The sequence below is a fragment of the Rhinoderma darwinii genome, chromosome 2 (assembly GCF_050947455.1).
Source record: "Rhinoderma darwinii isolate aRhiDar2 chromosome 2, aRhiDar2.hap1, whole genome shotgun sequence".
NCBI lineage: Eukaryota > Metazoa > Chordata > Amphibia > Anura > Rhinodermatidae > Rhinoderma > Rhinoderma darwinii.
The window spans coordinates 255,920,588-255,942,463 of NC_134688.1; the positions used below are offsets into that span (position 1 = coordinate 255,920,588).

Sequence of the window (21,876 nt, forward strand, 5' to 3'; positions counted from 1 at the left end):
TTCATTGTCTCAATGATTAAAAATTTTTTTTGGTCCTGTTCCTCCAAAACAAGTCCAAATCTTCGCCCCTCCATGCTTGACATACATGACTCTGCACCTAAGGGCCTGTTCACATCAGCGTTGGCTTTCCGTTGAGGGGTTCCGTCGGAGGTTTCCGTCGTGGAACAACGTAATGGAAAGTCAAACGGAAACCTTAGCATCCGTTTGCATCACCATTGATATCAATGGTGACGGAAATACTGCTAATGATTTCCGTTTGTCATCGTTCCAGCAGGTTTCCGTTTTTTCAACAGAATCAATAGCGGTCAACTGCGCTATTGATTCCATTGAAGAAACGGAAACCTGCCAGAACGGTGACAAACGGAAACCATTAGCAATGTTTCCGTCACCATTTATATCAATGGTGATGCAAACGGAAAGTGAACGCTGATGTGAACAGGCCCTTAGTCTCATCAGTCCAAAGGATGTTGTTCCAGAACTTTAGTGGTTTGTTCAGAAGCGAATTGCAGCGCCTATCTGCTGCAATAGCAGATAGGGGTTGCAAAATCTGGTGACAGAGCCTCTTTAATTGTGCTTACTGAGCCCTGTCGGTCTTTCTTTACATCTTTGACCATGAACTGAATTTGCTGGGATGCCCTCTTCTGGGTAGATTGGCAGCTGATTTGAAGGCTCTCTATTTGTCAACAACCCTTTTTACAGTAGAATGATAAACAATTGCTTCTTTGATGTATTTTCTGATGTTCTTTCTGCTTGGCAGATTGCAGATAGACACCTGAGCGCTCCAGAACACCAAACTGACAAAAGTTCTGCGTTTTGCTCTGTTTTGGCCTTGCTAAATTAAGTGGCTTGTATATCAAGTGGTGTTAGTAAACCGGATGTGTGTGAAACTGTGTTTGATATATGAACTGAGTGCTTGCTAATAGAAGTTTGCAAAACTAACATAATTTAAAACCCTTTTTTCCTTCTTAGCCTCTGTCCTGTAGTGCAGCTGACTAGGGGGAGGGGTTAACTGCTCCCAGGTGATATAAATTAGCCTGTAGGCCTCAGTTGAGCTTGCTCTGTTTTGGCCTTGCTAAATTAAGTGGTTTGTATATCAAGTGGAGTTACTAAACTGGAGTTAAAAAGAGGAGTTAAAGTCCCTGTAAGTACTCTTCCTTACTTTTACTTTTTGAATTGTTCAGTTTTTTGGTCATGGGGAAAATGGACAGCAAGATTTGAGGTTATATTCAGTGCACAGTTTGCCATATGTGTGCAGGACTGGAGCCAGAGTTCAAGGGTGAATACCTCTGTGGCAGATGTGAGCATCTTGTTCACCTGGGAGCTCGCATTAGAGATTTGGAGGAGCAAAATGCAACACTGAGGGCGATAGACAATCTTGAGCGGAGCATGCTGCTGACTGAACAAGCAGTTAGTGGGGTAGAACTGGAGGGTGAAGACATGGGTCAGCAGGATCAGGCAAGTAGCTGGGTTAATGTAGTTAGGGGCAGTAGAAAGGGGTCAAAGAAAAGGAAGGGCAATCCTGTTTCTGACATTCCAAGCAAAATTGCCAAGTTGGGTGATGATGCGAGGGTGTCGGTCTCAGAAATGGCAGCCCTAGTGGATACTGATCTCCCTAACAGCCAGGAGAACAGCCCAGCTAGTAGTCGGCGGGATGGTAATGCAGGTAAGGCAAGACAATTGGTAGTTGTAGGGGATGCTATAATCAGGAAGACAGATAGAATAATTTGTCGCTAAGACCGCCTCAACCGAATGGTTTGCTGTCTCCCTGGTGAAAGGGTTCGGCATGTGGTGGAACGGGTGGATAAATTACTGGGAGGGGCTGGTGATGATCCAGCTGTCGTGGTCAATGTGGGTACCAACGTCAGAATAAATGGTAGGTGGAGGAGGCTTAAGAATAATTTTAAAGAACCAGGCTACAAGATGAAGGGAAGGACCTCCAAGGTAGTATTCTCAGGAATACTGGAGCTCAAGGAGTTAAATGCATGGCTTAAGTCTTGGCGTAGAGGAGAAGGCTTTGGGTTCCTAGAGCACTGGGCTGACTTTTATTTGGGGTACAAACTGTATTCTACAGATGATTTGCACCTAAATGGAAGGGGGTCCGCTGTGCTGGGGGAGAGAATTCTAGCTGGGGTCGCGGAGTATTTAAACTAGGGCTGAGGAGGGAGGACAATGTAGAAAATAAAGGGGTAGTTAGGCTAGAGGGGGGTCAGACTAAATTGGTGGGGAGAGAAATAGGCTGTAGGGAGAGGACTACAAAACAGGATAAGGAGATCGTTTTGTTACAAAACAGCAATGAAAACAAAAATGCCCTAATAATGTCAAATAATCACATTTCTGATACTGAAAGTGAAAAATTAAAAGGCAAGTTAAAGTGTATGTTCACAAATGCCAGAAGTCTAGCAAGCAAAATGGCAGAGCTAGAGGCCTTGGTACTGGAGGAACATATAGATATAGTTGGTGTTGCTGAAACATGGCTAGACTCTTCACATGACTGGGCTGTAAATCTACAGGGTTTTACACTGTTTTGGATAGACAGGACAAATAGGAAATGTGGTGGTGTATGTCTGTATGTGAGAAGTGATATGAAGGCGAGTGTGAATGAGACATTAGAGGGTGAAGATTGTGAGGAGGTTGAAACCTTGTGGGTGGAATTACAAAGGGAGGTAAACACTGAAAAAACTACTTTTGGTGTAATCTATAGACCCCCTATTATAACTGAGGAGATGGATTTTCAGCTATATAAACAAATGGAGCGGGCTGCACAGGCTGGTTCTGTAGTGATAATGGGAGATTTTAATTTCCGGGATATTAATTGGTGTCATGGTTCGGCTTCAACTGCAAAGGGGAGACATTTCCTCAACCTGTTGCAGGAAAATTTTATGGGCCAGTTTGTGGAAGACCCGACTAGAGGTGAAGTTCTGTTGGATCTGGTCATTTCTAATAATGCAAAGCTTGTTGGGAATGTCAATGATCGTGAAAACCTCGGTAAAAGTGATCACAATATAGTTATATTTTACCTATACTGTAAAAAAACAAACACAGGTTGGGAGGGCAAAAACACTTAATTTTAATAAGGCGAATTTCCCCAGGATGAGGGCTGCAATTCAGGGCATAGACTGGGAAAAACTAATGTCAAATAATAGTACAAATGATAAATGGGAGATTTTTAAATCTACTTTGGGTAATTATAGTGCAAAATTTATTCCTATAGGTAACAAGTATAAACTACTAAAATTAAACCCCACATGGCTTACACCTTCTGTAAAAAGGACAATATATGACAAAAAAAGGGCATTTGAAAAATACAAATCTGAGGGTACAGCTGTAGCCTTTGGTAATTATAAAGAGTTTAATAAAATCTGTAAAAAGGTAATAAAATCAGCAAAGTATACAAAATGACAGGCAGGTGGCCAAAGATAGAAAAACAAATCCCCAAAAATTCTTCAAATATATAAATGCAAAAAAGCCAAGGTCTGAACATGTAGTACCCCTAAATAGTGGTAATGGGGAGTTAGTCACAGGGGATCAAGAGAAGGCAGAGTTACTAAATGGGTTCTTTAGCTCTGTATATACAGTACAACAGAAGAAAGAGCAGCTGATGTAGCCGGTGCCAATGTTGTTAATATATCAGTTGATATACTGAATTGGCTGAATGTAGATATAGTCCAAGCTAAGTTAAATAAAATAAATGTACACAAGGCCCCGGGACCAGATGGGTTACACCCTAGAGTTCTTGAAGAGCTTAGTTCAGTTATTTCTGTCCCCCTCTTCATAATATTTAGAGATTCTCTAGTGACTGGTATAGTGCCACGGGAATGGCACAGGGCAAATGTGGAGCCTATTTTCAAAAAGGGCTCTAGGTCTTCCCCAGGTAATTATAGACCAGCAAGCTTAACCCCTTCCCGACATTTGACGTAACCATACGCCAAAGTCGGGTAGGGGAAGTATGGAACGGGCTCACGGAGTGAACCCGCTCCATACGATGCCGATGTCGGCTGTATGTTACAGCCGACACTTCAGAGTAATGAGCGTGATCCCGCTCGTTTAACTCGTTAAATGCTCGTCAATAGCGACCGCAGCATTTAAATCGCTAGAAAGAGGGGGGCGACCCACTCTAACAGCACATCGCACCCCCCGCAATGCAATCGCGGGGTGGCAATGGTTGCTATGGCTGCCTGGGGGCCTTATGAAAGCCCCCAGGTCCGCTATCTTTGTGCTCTAATAGAAGCCTGTCAGAATCACGATATATTGCAATACATTAGTATTGTATTATATAGTGAAAGCGATCTAATGATCACTGGTTGAAGTCCCCTAGGGGGACAAATAAAAAGAGTAAACATTAGTAATATAAAGTTGTTTTTTTATGTAAATGTTTTTAAAAAAATTAAAAGTTCAAAAAAAGAACCTTTTCCCATTTTTCCCCTAGAGCATAGTAAAAAAACATAAATAAATAAACATAATTGGTATCGCCGCATCTGTAAAAGTCTGAACTATTACAATATATGATTATTTAAACCACATGGTGAATGCCGTAAAAAAACGCCAGAATTTCTATTTTTTGGTCACCTCATCTCTCACAAAAAATTTAATAAAAAGTGATCAAAACGTTGCATGTACCCCAAAATCGTATCATTAAAAACTACAGCTTAACCCGTAAAAAATAAGCCCTCATACCACTTAATCTACGGAAAAATAAAAAAGTTACACTTAGGTTTTTACTTGTAAAAGTAGTAAAATATAGAAAAAACTATATATATTTGGTATCACCATAATCGTATTGACCCACAGAATAAAGTAAACATGTTGTTTTAATTGAACAGTGATTTCTGTAAAAATGAAGCGCAAAAAACAATGTAGGAATTGCAGTTTTTTTAATTTTCTACCCCACAAATAATTTTTTTCCCGCTTCCTAGTACATTATATGGCACAATAAATGGTGCTACAAAAAACGAGAACTCGTCCCACAAAAATCAAGCACTCATAGGACTATGTCGACGGAAATAAACTAAACTAAACTAAAAAATTAGAATCTGAAAAATGGCAGCGGCGGGAAGGGGTTAACATCCATCATGGGGAAAATGTTTGAGGGGCTATTGAGGGACTATATACAGGATTATGTGACAAAAAATAGTATCATAAGTGACAGCCAGCATGGTTATACAGATGATTTGTTTTTATGAAGAGGTGAGCAGAAGCCTAGACAGAGGGGCCGCTGTGGATATAGTGTTTTTGGCTTTGCAAAGGCATTTGACACTGTCCCTCATAGACGTCTAATGGGTAAATTAAGGACTATAGGTTTAGAAAGTATAGTTTGTAATTGGATTGAGAATTGGCTCAAGAGCCGTATCCCGAGAGTTGTGGTCAATGATTCCTACTCTGAATGGTCCCCGGGTATAAGTGGTGTACCCAAGGGTGTACCCAAGGGTTCCGTGCTGGGACCATTATTATTCAACTTATTTATTAATGATTTAGAGGATGGGATTAATAGCACTAATATTTTTGCAGATGACACCAAGCTATGTAGTATTGTTCAGTCTATGGAAGATGTTCGTAAATTGCAAGCTGATTTGAATACACTAAGTATTTGGGCATCCAGTTGGCAAATGAAGTTAAATGTAGATAAATGTAATGTTATGCATCTGGGTACCAACAGTCTGCATGCATCATATGTCCTAGGGGGGGGGGGGTATACTGGGAGTCACTTGTTGAGAAGGATCTGGGTGTACTTGTAGATCATAAACTAAATAAAAGCATGCAATGTCAATCAGCTGCTTCAAAGGCCAGCAAGATATTGTCGTGTATTAAAAGGGGCGTGGACTCGCGGGGCAGGGATATAATATTACCACTTTACAAAGCATTAGTGAGGCCTCATCTAGAATATGCAGTTTAGTTCTGGGCTTCAGTTCATAGAAAGGATGCCCTGGAGTTGGAAAAAATACAAAGAAGAGCAACGAAGCTAATAAGGGGCATGGAGAATCTAAGTTATGAGGAAAGATTAAAAGAATTAAACCTATTTAGCCTTGAAAAGAGACGACTAAGGGGGGACATGATTAACTTATATAAATATATGGTGAAATCCTGTTCCATGTAAAACACTCACAAAAAACAAGGGGGCGCTCCCTCCGTCTGTAGAAAAAAAGGTTCAATCTGCAGAGGCGACAAGCCTTCTTTACTGTGAGAACTGTGAATCTATGGAATAGTCTACCGCAGGAGCTGGTCACTGTAGCTACAGTAGATGGCTTTAAAAAAGGCTTAGCCCTTATTCACACGACAGGATTTCCCGGCCGGGTGATGGCCGTTCATAAAACGGCTTTCACCCGGCTGCAGTAGGAACAATAGACCCCTAATGGGGCTATTCACATGCCCTATTTTCGGCCGTTCATCCGGCCCCCATAAAAGTCTATGGGGCCGGGTAATACACGGCCATCACCGGAATGTCGCCGTGTCTACCGTCACTCGCTCTCTCCTCACAGTGCAGAGTGCATGTGAGGAGGAGAAGGAGTTTATGCCATTCAGACGAATGGCTGTCCATATCTGGACAGTGATATCAGGGGAAACTCCTGAAGCGGAATCCCCGAACACTCTGTGACCGTGGATTCCACACCAGGCGAAGCCAGTAAGGTTCAGTGTCCATAAATGGACACAGACGACAGGGGCTTTTCCTGAAGTGGAATCACCGGCCACATGGGGATTCCCCTTCAGGAGTTGCCCCTGATGTCACTGTCCAGATATGCCCGGCCCGGAACAGATGCAAAACAAATGAAAAACGGCTCGGAAAAACGGCCGATATTATCGGCTGACACAGGCTCGGTCAGGACCCTGTCGTATGAATAAGGCTTCAGATAATTTCCTAGAACAAAAAAATATTAGCTCCTATATGTAGAAATTTTTCCCTTCCCTTTTCCCATCCCTTGGTTGAACTTGATGGACATTTGTCTTTTTTCAACCGTACTAACTATGTAACTATAGTGGTATTCACACTTCTCGATCATTACTCAATCTTTTGCCTTAGACACGTGGCAGCTATTTACTCTTTTAATAATTGTGGAATTAGGAAGGGTGTACACATTTTTTCCTACCTGGTTTCTAAATTTTGGTTTACTTTTTAGATAAAAATATATTGATATGTTTTTGTTTTTTTGTCATCAAAATGTATTTGTTTGTTTATAAAAGTTAATGTGAACCATACAATTGTTATTTATGTCCTGATAAATTAAAGGAGGATGTACTTTCTTTTTTCTAGGACTGTAACTTTTCGTTTATGCTGCCTTCACAATGAGCATTTTGACTTTTAAAAAAAATCTGAATGCTTGTCGTATCGTGTCATGTGTTAGACATTTTTCCCTCCTATCTGAACTTATCCTCATCACAGAAATGAAGACTGCAAACTCTGTAGAGTGCTGTCATACACCTATTAGTCACTATATAACACTATTTTCCACTGATAGGTGAGACTCTGCTTTGTGTTACTATCAGGATACTGAGTTCCCTCTCTCTTAAGCCTTCTGGCTTTGACAGTTTCCAGCCTTAACAGAGCTCCCCCACTCAAAGCATAAAACCCTCCATACACAGAGAGCTTAACTTTTATAAACCAGCTGCTGCCAGGGATTGGGGAGGGGAAGACCTGGCCTTTTTATTTTGATAGCAAAATAAATACCTTCCATAGCAACACTCTACTCTCCCCTAAATATTATGGCTGTGGAGAAAATTCTCTCACAAGTACAAGGACGTATGCATACAGAGCACAGTCACGTTTAATAAAATACACAAAGCAGTAAACAAATATACTGCATAAGCTGTTACTTTACAATAGCAACAAACACCTGAACACTGGATCATTGAGCTTTCTCCCATTTAGGGCTTATTCACATGACAGGGATAATTAGCCATATGACAGCTGTTTTTTTAACGGCCGTTACATGGCTGCATTAAAATCAATGCACGTCTATGGGTCTACTCACACGGCCGTTTTTCTTTAAAGGGCCGTGTAAACCCCAAGGGATCTGTGAAAACAGGTTTCGCACGGGTGCAAATCGGCCATGAAAAACAGCCATTTATCACGTTCGATTTGACACCCGCTCGTGTGAATACTGCCATAGCATTTTATTTATTTTCCAATATATACAGTACATACAAACAGTGTTCCCTATAAGGTGTGCGGCTGCGCACCTTCCACAGTCCACCCGCTCACTAAAGTTTAAAGCCCGCGCACTGTCAAGGGCGGCGGGCGGATGCAGTGACCTCGTTAGCACCAGAGGGGGCACTTACCAATGAATAATATAGACTGCAGGCCATGTTAAGCCTGCAGCCTATAAGGCGCTGGGAGTCATGCAGGCCGGTGTGATGACGTCACATCACGCCAGTCTGCGCATGCGTCTCGCCGGAGAGGCAGTGTTTTTTTTTTAAGGCGCTGTGGGGAGGGGGGCTATGTAGCGCTATATACAAGGGGAGGAGTGGGGCTGTGTAGCGCTATATACAGGGGGGGATTGCTGTGTAACACTATATACACAAGTGGAGGAGGGGGGCTGTGTAGCACTATATACAAGGGGAGAGGGGGCTGTGTAGCACTATATACATGGGGAGGGGGCGGCTGTGTAGCACGATATACAAGGGGAGGGGGCTGTGTAGCACGATATACAAGGGGAGGGGGCTGTGTAGCATGATATACAAGGGGAGGGGGCTGTGTAGCACAATATACAAGGAGAGAGGGGGACTGTGTAGCACTATATACAAGGTGAGAGGGGGCTGAGTAGCACTACATACAAAGAGGGACGCTGTGTAGCACTATATACAAGGGGAGAGGGGTCTGTGTGGGACTATCTACAGGGGGCTGTGTGGCATTATCTACAGGCGCTGTGTGGCACTATCTACAGGGGGCTGTGTGGCACTATCTACAGGGGGGGCTGTGTGGCACTATATACAGGGGGAATTGCTGTGTAGCACTATATACAAGTGGGCTGTGTGGCACTACATATGGGGGAGTCTGTGTGGCACTATATACAGGGAGGTCTGTGTGGCACTATCTGCAGGGGGGGTCTATGTGGCACTATCTACAGGGGGGGTCTGTGTGGCACTATCTACAGGGGGGTCTGTGTGGCAGGATCTACAGGGGGGGGTCTGTGTGGCAGGATCTACAGGGGGGTCTGTGTGGCAGGATCTACAGGGGGGTCTGTGTGGCAGGATCTACAGGGGGGGTCTGTGTGGCAGGATCTACAGGGGGGTCTGTGTGGCAGGATCTACAGGAGGTCTGTGTGGTAGGATCTACAGGGGGTGATGTGTGTGGCACGACCTACAGGGACTGTGTGGCACTATCTATAGGGGATCTGTGTGGCTCTATCTATAGGGACAGTGATGTAAGAGAGGGATTCTTTCATTGATGCCTATAATTGGTGTCTATTTTACTGTTGTACTTGTAATATTATAGTATTTCAAAAAGTAATTAAAACCAATTTAAAATAAATTTACTTATTCTCTTATTTAGTACGCTATATTAGCGTTTACTGGGGGGTATTACTGTTGGTCATCAGATCGCCCACCATTGATGGAGACTTGCCCTGCTCCCTAACTGCCCCGCTCAGGAGCAGCCAAGACTTAGAGGGAACATTCTATAAAAAACAAATCTGAATTTATTGCTTTCGCTACCGTTGAAGCAACAGAGGAAGATTCAGATACATTCTACAGAATTAAAGAGTTTAGTAAATTACGTCTTTCATAGCCTAGACCTTGGAGTTTGTTGAGGGACAGTGCGAGTGCAACGGCCTTTTTAACTTCTGACTTATACCACAGACTACGCACATGATGATAAGGCATACTCATGTTTGGATGGAGGAAAAGGAGAAAACATTCTGCCTTGTCACTTGGACTGTTAGCCATAGGAAAATTTTTACGTTCCTATGTACAACACCATATTAAGGAGATATTCTTCCCTGTAATCCAATAGAGAATGTTATTATTTTTTTTGTAGAATCGGCAGACAGTAGGGGCCCCATAATAATTTATGAGTGCCGTATTACGACCCAGAGGTTGTCCAAATCAAAGGTTGTACAAAGCTATAATACGGCCGTGTATCTCACGAAGACAACCCTGTTTAAAAAGGAAGCCTGCTGATCACAGTGAATCTGACTTCTCTCGTCCACAGCGATCAGTTGTTATCACCAGGGAAAGTAGCATTACATGGCGGCTATTCTAATGTATGACCATCCATGTAATTAATGGATGCGCCGCTTCTGCCACAGCAGGAGCGCTCTTAAAGTGCGACTCTCCATTCTGGTAAATAGAGGGGGATTCTGAGCGGGGAGACAACTCTCTATGACCTTCTCTATTTAAATAGAGGAGAGACTGGACTGAATGGCTAAAGTGTGCCTTCAGGAATGAAAAATCTTTTCATCTGATATCTCAAGTGAGCACATGCAAAATGGCATTTTTCCTACAAGAGTAGTAGGGAAAAAAAAGAGGTAGATGTTATAGAGGACTATAAATTTACTATAAAATTTAAACAAGAGCACTGTGACCATGTGAATGAGGGAAAAAAAATATTTTACCAACATACAATCATACTGATTTACATCTCATGAGAATTATGAAATCCATATCTCCTCCTTTGATTCTTGCATATCTTTCCATACCTGTATAAGGTTGGCTGCTGGAGTCCGACGCTTCTCAAAATGCTTCTGTCTATGTTGCTCCTGAACTTTTAGGGCAAAACCAGAACCCAGAATACCCTGTTAAAGAATAAAATACTTATTTTTTACCACTCGATTGAAGATCTGGTTTTGGTTGGTTAGGTTCATTTAAAGAACTCACCGCAGGAAGTGCAAAAAAGGAGATGCCAAGAAGAGCAAACCCTGCCGCCAGGACTCTACCAAGCCATGTACGAGGTGTCTTGTCACCATATCCAATGGTAGTAAGAGTAATCTGTCAAAATATGTATATATATGAGTACACTAACTGAATTGCTGTACAATATGACAAAATATGAGCACATAATGGGACAGATTTATTTACACTGTCCTAAAGATAGGCAAGATAAAACTGCAGTTCTAAATTCTTGAACTAATTCCCATGACCTAATACTAAGCAGTTAGTATTTTTTATTAACTAACCATGCTTTGGCCAGATTCGCCTACAATCTCATTCCAGTATGTTTTTTTTGTAAATTCCCAACACACAGGAGAAGCAGGCCTGTCATATTTTGAGAACTTAAAAAAAAAAGTTATTTATTACTGTAGAGGAAATTTGCTATATTTAAATTAGTGAGCTGGGGAGGTTGAGGTTTATGCATATATTGTGCAAGAGCATAGACTTTCTTAGTGATTCACACCACTAGACTTGGGCTTTAAACATTGCAATACTGTAGATAATACCATTTAATTGAATCGTATGATACTGAACAATCTCAAAAGGGTATAATTAAAAAAAAGTCTGCTATAATATACAGTGCAGTTCATTTATCAAAAAAGTGTAACTTTGTTAGAGTTACTAAAGGTAAAAAAAACAAACGGCGTGAACTAATCTTCGCTAAAAAAGGAAAAATTTCTCTCCTGATCCCAAGTGGCGATCAGACTAGATAAGCATTCAACTTTGCCTCGAGATTTGAAGCAAAATAAAAAATAGCTCAATTTGTTGTGCCAACTTCCTAAAATAAAGTACCGTACTGTACGTGAATTTGCCAAACATATCTTACACAAGGTACAATTGGTCTGACCAGGAGACAATAGGCTTGTAACATTTTCTACTCAATATCTGTTTGTAAAAAAAAACAAAAAACTGTTTGTTGCTGTTTTCAGAAACGTGTCCCTTCGGGTTACAAAACTTTACAATCAATTATTCAGCATTAGTCGCAGTGTAATAGTAAGCAAGACTATTTGCTTGGTTATTACTGGGCAAGTGCCAAGGCTGACATTGGCAGCAAAAAGACAGGGATTGAGGGGAGCACTGGAAAACTTGAGAGGAGAAACAGGAAGACAGCTTTATAAGTTCCTGTGGAAAGTGGCATAGTCTACAGCCAGTGCCGTGTTGGGAAGCGGATAGGCTTTAGTCTACACATTAGGGAGAGTTTTAAAAAAAAATGATTGTAGAACACTTACCGTCCCCCACCAAAGTGAGTCAGCATAGGTTGAAAATTCAGTATTTTCATCTTTCTCTGCCAGGTATACCAGGAAGGAGGCAAATATTAGCACCAGAAAACCAATGTACCATGCAGTGATCAGCTCCTGTAATTCAAGGGACATATGCAAGAAAAATGTTTTACAATTTTTTCAAAAGTTCATAAAAGAATTGATTTTGTAAGAAAACAAAAAGAACCCAGAGATTCTGGTATTGTTAGAGGACTATGAAATCCACAAAAAACAAACAGGTTATGTTCAAATGTTTCTTGTTGGGAACTAGCTAGATTGTATGGTTACTACCACACCGTTCTACACAGCTATTGTGTTCAATTTATTCTGATACATCTTTACTAAAAATGATTGACATAGAAAACTAAGAATTCACGCATATTGCAGAGCCATATACACAGAGTCTGTACGGAAGCACACGGCATCCCTGTGGTTTTGTTCTATGGAACCATACACATCATATATGCAGCCATATGGTGCTTTTTACAGAACCATATTATAGATATATTCTTTGTAATTCGCTACTATTTACTATTTACTTATAGATTGTACGAAGCAGTGAATTCACACTATGGAGATGCTCCCGTCCGTTGTTTTATTGTAAAAAATAGCAAGATTGGGACCTGGCGCGTGAGGTCACTCCTCTTAAAACTTAAAGGAGAACCGCTCCAGTGTTGTAGTGCTTGGTTATCAGCCCCGGTGAGTTTCCTGGCATTTTTTCCTGTTATTCCCTGTGTTTTCCTGTGTTTGACCCGGCTTTTGTCTTGATCGAATGATCTGCCCTATCTGCGTACCAACCTCTAACCTGACCCTGCCTCCTGCTACTGATTTCTGGACCTGACTTTGCCGGTCTGGTACTGACCCAGATGTGTTTGACTACAAAATAGTCCACACCTGCCATCTGCAATATCAGTGGGGATCCAACTCCCTGCAAAGCCTGCTGATCAGCTGACTGAAGGGGCCGCAGCAATCGTCGCCACAGGCTCTTCAGTGTTTACCAGGCAAAGCGCTGTATCCCAGGCTCAACCGCTACGGATGTGTTCAACAATGTGCCTGATAAACACGGAAGATCCTGCGGCGGAGAACACCGTGGCCCCATCAATCAGCTGATCGGTGGGGGTGATGGGAGTCTGACCCACACCAACTTGATTTTGGGGACCTATACTAAAGAAAGGCCATCAATATAAAATGCCCGGACAACCCCTTTAAGAATGGGGGATTCCAAAGAAACTGTGCCCTAGGTTAGACTGCACTAATAACGGTCCCAGTTTTTCATTGTTTCTGTCGGCTGCCAAACTTCTCTTACTCTGTGTGCTACTTTGCTTCACTGTCCCTGAGACATCCAGCTACACTGTGCTACTCTGCACAACTCTGCTTCACCATCTTCGAGACGTCATCCAAGTCCCTTCTATGCAAGCTAGGGACTGGAATCCAGGTACGCACTTGGTCTTATGGTCTAATACGGAGCATTACATAAATGTTACTTGACTACATATATACACATTTCATAACGATTATAATTGTGGCACAAGATTGTCTTTTGTGACCAAGAGGATCTCTTTCAAACATAATGCACTGAAAAAAGCACACAGATTGCATTCATTTTATTGACGCTATGCACATTTCTAAAACATAACTTTTAATTGTATTCAATTAAAATACAAGCAATGTTGAAAACATACAGAAAACATAAATTCCTGTGTGCACTGTTAAGGGGGTTTTACACAGGACGATTATCGTGCAGACGAGCGTTCATAGAATGCTCGTTGCCAATAATTGCCCTCTGTAAACAGGGGAACGATCAGCAGATGAACAAGCAAACGCTCAATCATCTGCTGGTCGTATAGTTTTAAAAAAGTAAAATATTATCGTTGTCGGCAGCACATCTCCCTGTGTAAACGACATAATATTAATGTATGGGGACGAGCGGTCGGAGTAACGACTGCTCGTCCCCATACATAGCTCCGTGTGATAGGAGCAAACGATCGCCGATCAACGCTGTCTCATTGATTGGCGCTCGCTGCACCGGCCGATTATCGGCCGCTGTAAAAGGGCCTTTAGACAGCAGCTAGCTCACATAGGGAAATGTTCCTGCCCAAAACACATACCTGGTCATCTCAATGAACGAACTTACTCTCTGTTTACTCAGTTTTGTGCTCAGACAGGAAAGAAAAAATAAAGTTGATGATAGAGAGGTTGCACAGAAAATTAGAAAATCAAATATTCTGTCCAATCCATGAAGCCATAAATGGCCTACATAAACCCTACATGTTTCTTCAATGATTCATGAACTGCCGTGAATCTTCTACAACCGCAAGTAAAGATCTTGAAAATAAACTTGAAACACAAAGTATATTAGAAAGTTGCATTATACAATGATCAATTTATAATTACGTAAACCTGGAAAACCCCTTTAAATTTTACAATGACCAGATGCACTAAACAGAATTTTGGTTAAAAACACTATGGGTCTTATAGATAAAACGTAGCGCAGACTAGAAGTCTCAGCAAATTTTATTTTCCACCTTCCAATCTGCACTGGAAATGAAGGCTGGAATCTGGATACTATGGGTGACACCGGCACTTTTTGTCTGCAATAGTTTATATACATAAGCCTTCATTTATTTCTATATATAGTTAACTGTAATATATTACGGTATATTACTTTATATGTATCATTCACTTACCTTACTATGAGCATACACCACTGAGCCCAACAATTTCCAGGTACCTCCTCTTCGGTCCATACGCACCATTCGCAAGATCTGCAGAAATCTCATACTGCGCAGGGCTGAAGTTGCAAAGATGTTACCTTGTGTCCCAGCTGCGATCACTGCCAGTGATGCTATCAAGACTATGAAATCTACAATTTAAGAAAAAAAATTATGAATATCAGTTAATCAAACTTACATCACATGCCGTTTTCTAAGCTATAATAAAGTCTAATAAAACATATCTGTAACCTGATCTGGGCTTCTATTGGTGGCGTCCACAACTGTTTGTGTGCACTAATGACTTTCTAATTAAGGCTGAATTCACACGGGATGGAGATGCTGCAGATTTTCTGTGCACAATTTCTGTGTGGAAAATCCACAGCGTATTAAAGACCCAGTCATGTGGACATGCTGCTGAACATTTTCCGAACGGAAATCAATGAGAGCATTTCAAAACTGCAGCATGCTCATTCTGTTCTGGATGTTCACTGCGGATTTTAGCCAAATCAATGTAGAAGGGGGGAAATCTGCAACAAAATACGCACATAAAAACGTGAGTATTTTGCTGTGGAATTGCTGCTGAATAGTCTGCTGCATTTATGTACCATGTGATTCAAGCCTATTGCGGACTTAGGGCAGATTCAGACGAACGTTGCGTTTTTTCGCGCACAATCAACTCTGCGTTTTGTGCGCGCAAAAAACATTTGACAGCTGCGTGTGTCATCCGTGTATGATGCGCGGCTGCGTGATTTTCGCGCAGCCGCCATCATAGAGATGAGGCTAGTCGACGCCCGTCACTGTCCAAGGTGCTGAAAGAGCTAACTGATCGGCAGTAACTCTTTCAGCACCCTCGACAGTGAATGCCGAACACAATATCGAGAAACCTGTTAAAAAAAAAGAAAAAGTTCGTACTTACAGAGAACTTCCCTCCCGGCCGTTGCCTTGGTGACGCGTCCTTGGTGACGCGCCTCTCTTGACATCGGGCCCCACCTCCCTGGATGACGCGGCAGTCCATGTGACCGCTGCAGCCTGTGCTTGGCCTGTGATTGGCTGGAGCTGTCACTTGGACTGAATTGTCATCCCGGGAGGTCAGACTGGAGGAAGAAGCTGGGAGTTATCGGTAAGTCAGAACTTCGTTTTTTTTTACAGGTTCATGTTTATTGGGATCGGTAGTCACTGTCCAGGGTGCTGAAACAGTTTAACTCTTTCAGCACCCTGGACAGTGACTATCTCCTGACGTCGCGTACCGGAAATTTTTTTGCCGGGTTCGGCCAAAACGAGTTCGGCCGAACCCGGTGAAGTTCGGTTCGATTGTCCGGGTTCGCTCATCTCAAAGACACTCCATTTGGATGTTTGGAAACAGAAAAGCACGTGGTGCTTTTCTGTTTACATTCATCCTTTTGACAGCTGGTGCGCTGTTTCAGTCGGTTCGCACGGAAGTGCTTCCGTGCGACCTGCGTGGTTTTCACGCACCCATTGACTTCAATGGGTGCGTGATGCGCGAAATACGCGGAGATATTGAACCTGACGCGTTTTGTACGCAGCGAACAAACGCTACGCACAAATCACGCACTGTTTGAACTGCCCCATTGACTTCTATAGGGCTGTGCGTGGCGCACGAAAAATACACGGCCTGCACGCACGAAAATCACGCTCGTGTGAATCCCCCCTTAACCTGACAATGACTGAAAAAAATCAAAGTAGATCAACATTTTTTTACAGATATCTGCCGTTGGTCAGCATCTGTCATTCCTGTTCGTGTTAGGAAAAAGCGCCGACAGGAGGAATAACAGAACAGAGGAAGAAATCAGAGTTCTAAGAAACGATGCTCCAGAATTGTTATTTTATGGTACATACAAGTATTTACTAAAACAGACATGTCAAGAGAACTGACAGGTGCTATTTAAAGGGATGTCCAGTTTAGAAACCCCTTGACAATTAACCTATAATAGAGGGGGATCCTCTGTTCAAGATCTTCATCTTTTGGCCAGAGTGGAGAGTGGCCACAAACAGCATCTCTTGCTTTGTAGGACATGTCTTGTCCTGCATTGAACAGGCAACCAACTGATTTGAATGAACACTGGTTAATGCATCATTTCCCCTATGGAGGCACTGCAGAAAAACTCAATACTACTGCCAGTTTTCCCCACAGCTAATCGCTGAGATTCCAGCAGGAGGATAGTTTGAGATCAGTTTATTGTCAAGGGATTAACAAATAGGGATTGTCCAAAGCAGACGACTCCTTTAAATCATCAGATGTTTATTGGAATAAACCTACGAGACCTTGCAGGGGGTCCAGGTGTTTTGCGACCTCAATACAAACGTTTACATGTAGCTGTATTACAGGAGCTTTGAAACAGGCCTCAGACAGGGTACACAGAGACAGAAAAACATGGTAAACTGGGGTCACAATGTAACTCCAAAGCTGCAAGTGACCTTGCAATTTTACTAAGATTTTATGCAGCTGACTAGCAGAGTATACCCAGCGATAAGGGTTTGTTTCTACCTGTGTTTGTTGTGAATCACATTATTATTTTTTACTAACTGAACAAAAAAAATATTGGTATGTTATGTGTCCAATTTCCATACATCAGCATCCATTGCAATCCATTATGTCAATACCCTTCTTTAAAAATAAATAAATAATAATAATAAATCCAATGATGGTTCAATTTCTATGATCAATTAATTTATTTTTTATTAAAAAGGTCCATAAAAAGAAACAAATCAGCAAAAACGTCATGCTGGAGACGGTAGTGCTGTGTGGTTCTTTGACATGGCATCATATAGGATGACTTAGATGCCCTGGCTCAGCATCAAAATTTGCTCGCATATTGCTTTAACATTTTGGTAACTATGTTCTAACCTAGATTTTTGACGTGCGTGATCATAGTGCGTTCTGTTTTAAAGGTTCATGTCAGTTGAAGTGAAAAAAACTGGTAAGAGCACCTGAAATATGCCACGTGGCAGTAAGATGTTCCGCTTTACAGCATTTAAGAGTTTCTGGCTTCATTTTCTACTCTGAAAGCTGCAATAAGAAACAATGCACTATACAGTTTTTTGGTGCATTACTTGGGTCCTGTGAAATGATTTAGCGATGCTTGTTGTACAAAAGAGATGAAGCTTTGTAGACAGCACAGGGGACTGGTGTCAGAATATTGCCGTAACACACTTACCCAACCAGGAAACCTCAGAGACAAAAACACAAGTGGCACATAAATATCACATCAAAAGGCAAGATTGGCACCTACACAGTTCATTTTACCTTCATGAAAATCTTAACTGTAACTTTTCATTAAACATGCATGTCCTTACACCTGCAGATTAAAATAGGTCACAAACAAATTTAAAATACTGTATTCCCAGTTGGCTTCTCTGCAGTTTTGCTGCATTAACCACATAGCTGGTCACAAACTCCTTTGTTTATGCTTGGATCAACAAAATGAATAGTAGTTGCCCTTTAAAGGGAAGGTGTCACGAAATAATTTCTTTTATATGTTATTGCTTTTATTATGTCATTAAAATACATTTTATTTATTTGTGTTTTTGTGTTGTACTTTTTTCTTTTTTCTTTCTTTTACTTCTCTATGGGGGCTGCCATTTTTTTTTCCATCTCTGTATGTGTCGATTAACGACACATACAGAGATGAAATACGGCACATACAACCCCATAGAGAATGCGAATGGGAGCCGTTCCATTCACTATAGTGTACGCCGTCTGTGTGGGAACGGCGCATGCGCCGCTCCTACACAGTCCAAAAGGAAGGTCTTCGGCAGAGCGACATCCGGCGCCATTTTCATGTGGCTGGAAGCCGCGGCCGGCCAGTAAGACGACTACTTCCGGTCGCAGCTTCCGGCCATATGTTCAGACTAGGAGCGGAGGCAGCAGCGGCTACCACAGCGGCGGCAGGAGCAGGTAAGTTATGTTTGTGTATGTGATGTGTATGTATGTTCGTGTTATACTGTGTGATTACCACTGTATCTAATCCTCCTACACTGTGCATTCGCTCAAAAAATGGTGGCACACAGTGTAGGAGGTTTGAACATTCAACCCCCTCCTTTCTCCTGGCACTAGCCAGGATAAAGGAGGGGGGATTGTGTGAGGACACTAGAGCGAGTGTGTCTTCTCCAATTTTGCAGAATAAAGCAATGAGGTTGCTTTACCACATGCCAATGCTGCAATTTTGTGAATTGCTCCCTCTAGTGACCAGCACATGGAAATGTTATAAATTAGAATCTAATTTATAATATTTCCTGACTTGTGAAAAAATTAAAAAAATTAGAACAATGTGTAATCATTTATATACTAACTATTTAACTAAAAAAAATTCTACCGAAACATTCCCTTTAAGCACCGAGCAAGATCATTATCAAGTCGTTAAAGGCTATGTACACCTTTACAATCTTTTTTTTTATTTTTATAAAAATGTCTATCAGTGTGATTGGTGCAACTTTTAAAATACTTTTTATTAAAACATTCTTTTACTTTTTGAGATACAGCTGCTTTGTATTCTGTATACAGAGCATCTGTATCTAGCGCTGAAACCTGTATCTGTCAGGTCCGCGGGAATGACGGGTTCAGTGTCAGCGGGTCCTGCATGTCTCGGAGACGCAGGAACGAGCTGCTATCGATCACATCTAAGTTCATAACTTAGATGTGATCGATTACAGGTGGATCCTGCATGTCACAGACACTGTGACCCACTGTCACTGACACTGACACTGAACCTGTCAGTCCCGCGGGAACTGACGGATTCAGGTTTTAGCGCATAGTACAGCTGCTCTGTATACAGAATACAAAGCAGCTGCATCTCAAAAAGTAAAAATAATTTTTAATAAAAAGTATTTTGAAAGTTGCACCAATCACACTGATAGACATTTTTATTTAAAAAAAATAATAAAAAATAAAAAAAATAATGTAAAGGTGTACATAGCCTTTAAATATTTAATCCAATCTGTACAATTTTGACAAGACTACTTTACATACATGCAGACCTCCAATTCTATGATAATGTATACTTAATTAGGCTGCAAGCACACAATACACACTATAGGTTAAATACTGCACTATATACAATGTTTGATGTAGGTATATGTAATACATGTAACAGGGGTCACATATAAATTTCTAGAATGATTACAAATTGGACTGAATTACAAATTTCTGTGATACAAAAAAGATGAATACAGAACTTGTTTGTAATTCTAATATCTAGGTAAAAATGTCAATACATAAATGTTACATTTTTGTTCACACTATTTGTCAAAGTCATAACATTGTAGAATGCAGCAAGTTAGGGCTATTCGTCCCATGCAGTCAATGAAAGTGAGAGTATTTCCGTTGTTCAGTTCACCACGCAGCTAACCACGATAAACTAAAAATGCTGCTTTCAGCATATTTAATGTGTTGTGTTAGCTCATGTGAATAGCCCCTTGGGGACAAATGATCCCTATTTCATCTTACATGTCACTTCCAAGTTATAAGGACTAAACACAGTGCAGCATATTGACTTTAACAAAATGTGTTTATTTTTGTACCAGCCTTCTATCGATTATGCAAGTCGGTTCTAGAAAAAAAAATATATAATTGAGTTGTTTTTAACATTTTCAAGAGAAGTGAATAAAGCACACTTACTAAGGACAAAATCTGCGGATAGCAGCCACTTCATTGAATTCTATCAGTAAAATGTCCACTTCCAAAAGTTTTTAGACTTTTAGGCCTTGTTTACACAATGCAGATTTGATGAAGATTTTGCATTCATTTTTAGAGCCAACACCAGAATTGGATTCAGAAGAGCAGACCTATAAGGCCTTCCTTTATATATTTTTTCTGTTGTGGTTCTGTTTCTGGTTTTGGCATATAAAAATAAATGCAAAATCTGCAGCAAATCTGCACTGTCTGAACAAGCTTAAAGGGCATGGCCCCACGTGGCGTATTTCTTCCGCAACTGTCCGCATCAATGCCGCACAGAATCTGCGTTGCAGATTCTGTGGCGGATCTGCCCAAAATGTGCAGTAAATTGATGCGGACTGGCCGTTGCGTATTGAGGTGAAAGTACTTCCCTTCTCTCTATCAGTGCAGGATAGAGAGAAGGGACAGCACTTTCCCTAGTGAAAGTAAAAGAATTTCATACTTACCGGCCGTTGTCTTGGTGACGCGTCCCTCTTTCGCCATCCAGCCCGACCTCCCTGGATGACGCGGCAGTCCATGTGACCGCTGCAGCCTGTGATTGGCTGCAGCCGTCACTTAGACTGAAACGTCATCCTGGGAAGCCGGACTGGAGAAAGAAGCAGGGAGTTCTCGGTAAGTAGGAACTTCTATTTTTTTTACAGGTTGATGTATATTGTGATCGGTAGTCACTGTCCAAGGTGCTGAAACAGTTACTGCCGATCGGTTAACTCTTTCAGCACCCTGGACAGTGACTATTTACTGACGTCGCCTAGCAACGCTCCCATAATTACGGGTGCACACACGTAGTCACCTGTAATTACGGGGCACACACGTAGTCACCCGTAATTACGAGAGCCCCATTGACTTCCTCAGTCTGGCTGTAGACCTAGAAATACATAGGTCCAGCCAGAATGAAGAAATGTCATGTTAAAAAACCAATACGCTCCGCAGCACACATAACATGTACATGACATCTGCGGACTTCATATCGGAATTTAGAATCTCCATTGAAGTCAATGGAGAACTTCCACAATGAGTCCGCAACCAGTCCGCCACAGTTCCGCAACATCCATTGTATGCTGCGGACACCAAATTCCGCACCGCAGCCTATGCTCCGCAGCGGAATTTTCCGCCTCGTCTAAACTAGGCCTACTAAAAAGAAGTGGAAGGCAATGGAGAAACGGGTCCGCTGCAGATTAACGCTGCGGAGTGTCCGCAGCGGAATTCCAGAGCAATTCCGCCACGTGGGGCTTTGCCCAAAGGGTGCAGTCACAAGCAGCAGATTATGTTACAGATAATTTCTGCAACTGAAAATCAGCTATATACATCTGAGCGGGGTTGTTTCTACAGCAGGTGTATGGATTTCTGCAAGTTC

General features: G+C 41.7%; 1 protein-coding gene across 1 annotated transcript in view; it reads right to left on the minus strand.

The window, feature by feature from the left end:
* KCNQ4 (potassium voltage-gated channel subfamily Q member 4) overlaps nucleotides 1-21,876 on the minus strand; it is a 187,177-nt gene that overhangs the window by 40,510 nt on the left and 124,791 nt on the right. The window contains exons 4-7 of the mRNA XM_075853172.1: nucleotides 14,804-14,979; nucleotides 12,087-12,212; nucleotides 10,804-10,914; nucleotides 10,626-10,721 (exon numbers count right to left, since the gene is read on the minus strand). Of these exons, the coding sequence (XP_075709287.1) occupies nucleotides 10,626-10,721; nucleotides 10,804-10,914; nucleotides 12,087-12,212; nucleotides 14,804-14,979 (509 nt within the window). The remainder of the gene's footprint in view (nucleotides 1-10,625; nucleotides 10,722-10,803; nucleotides 10,915-12,086; nucleotides 12,213-14,803; nucleotides 14,980-21,876) is intronic.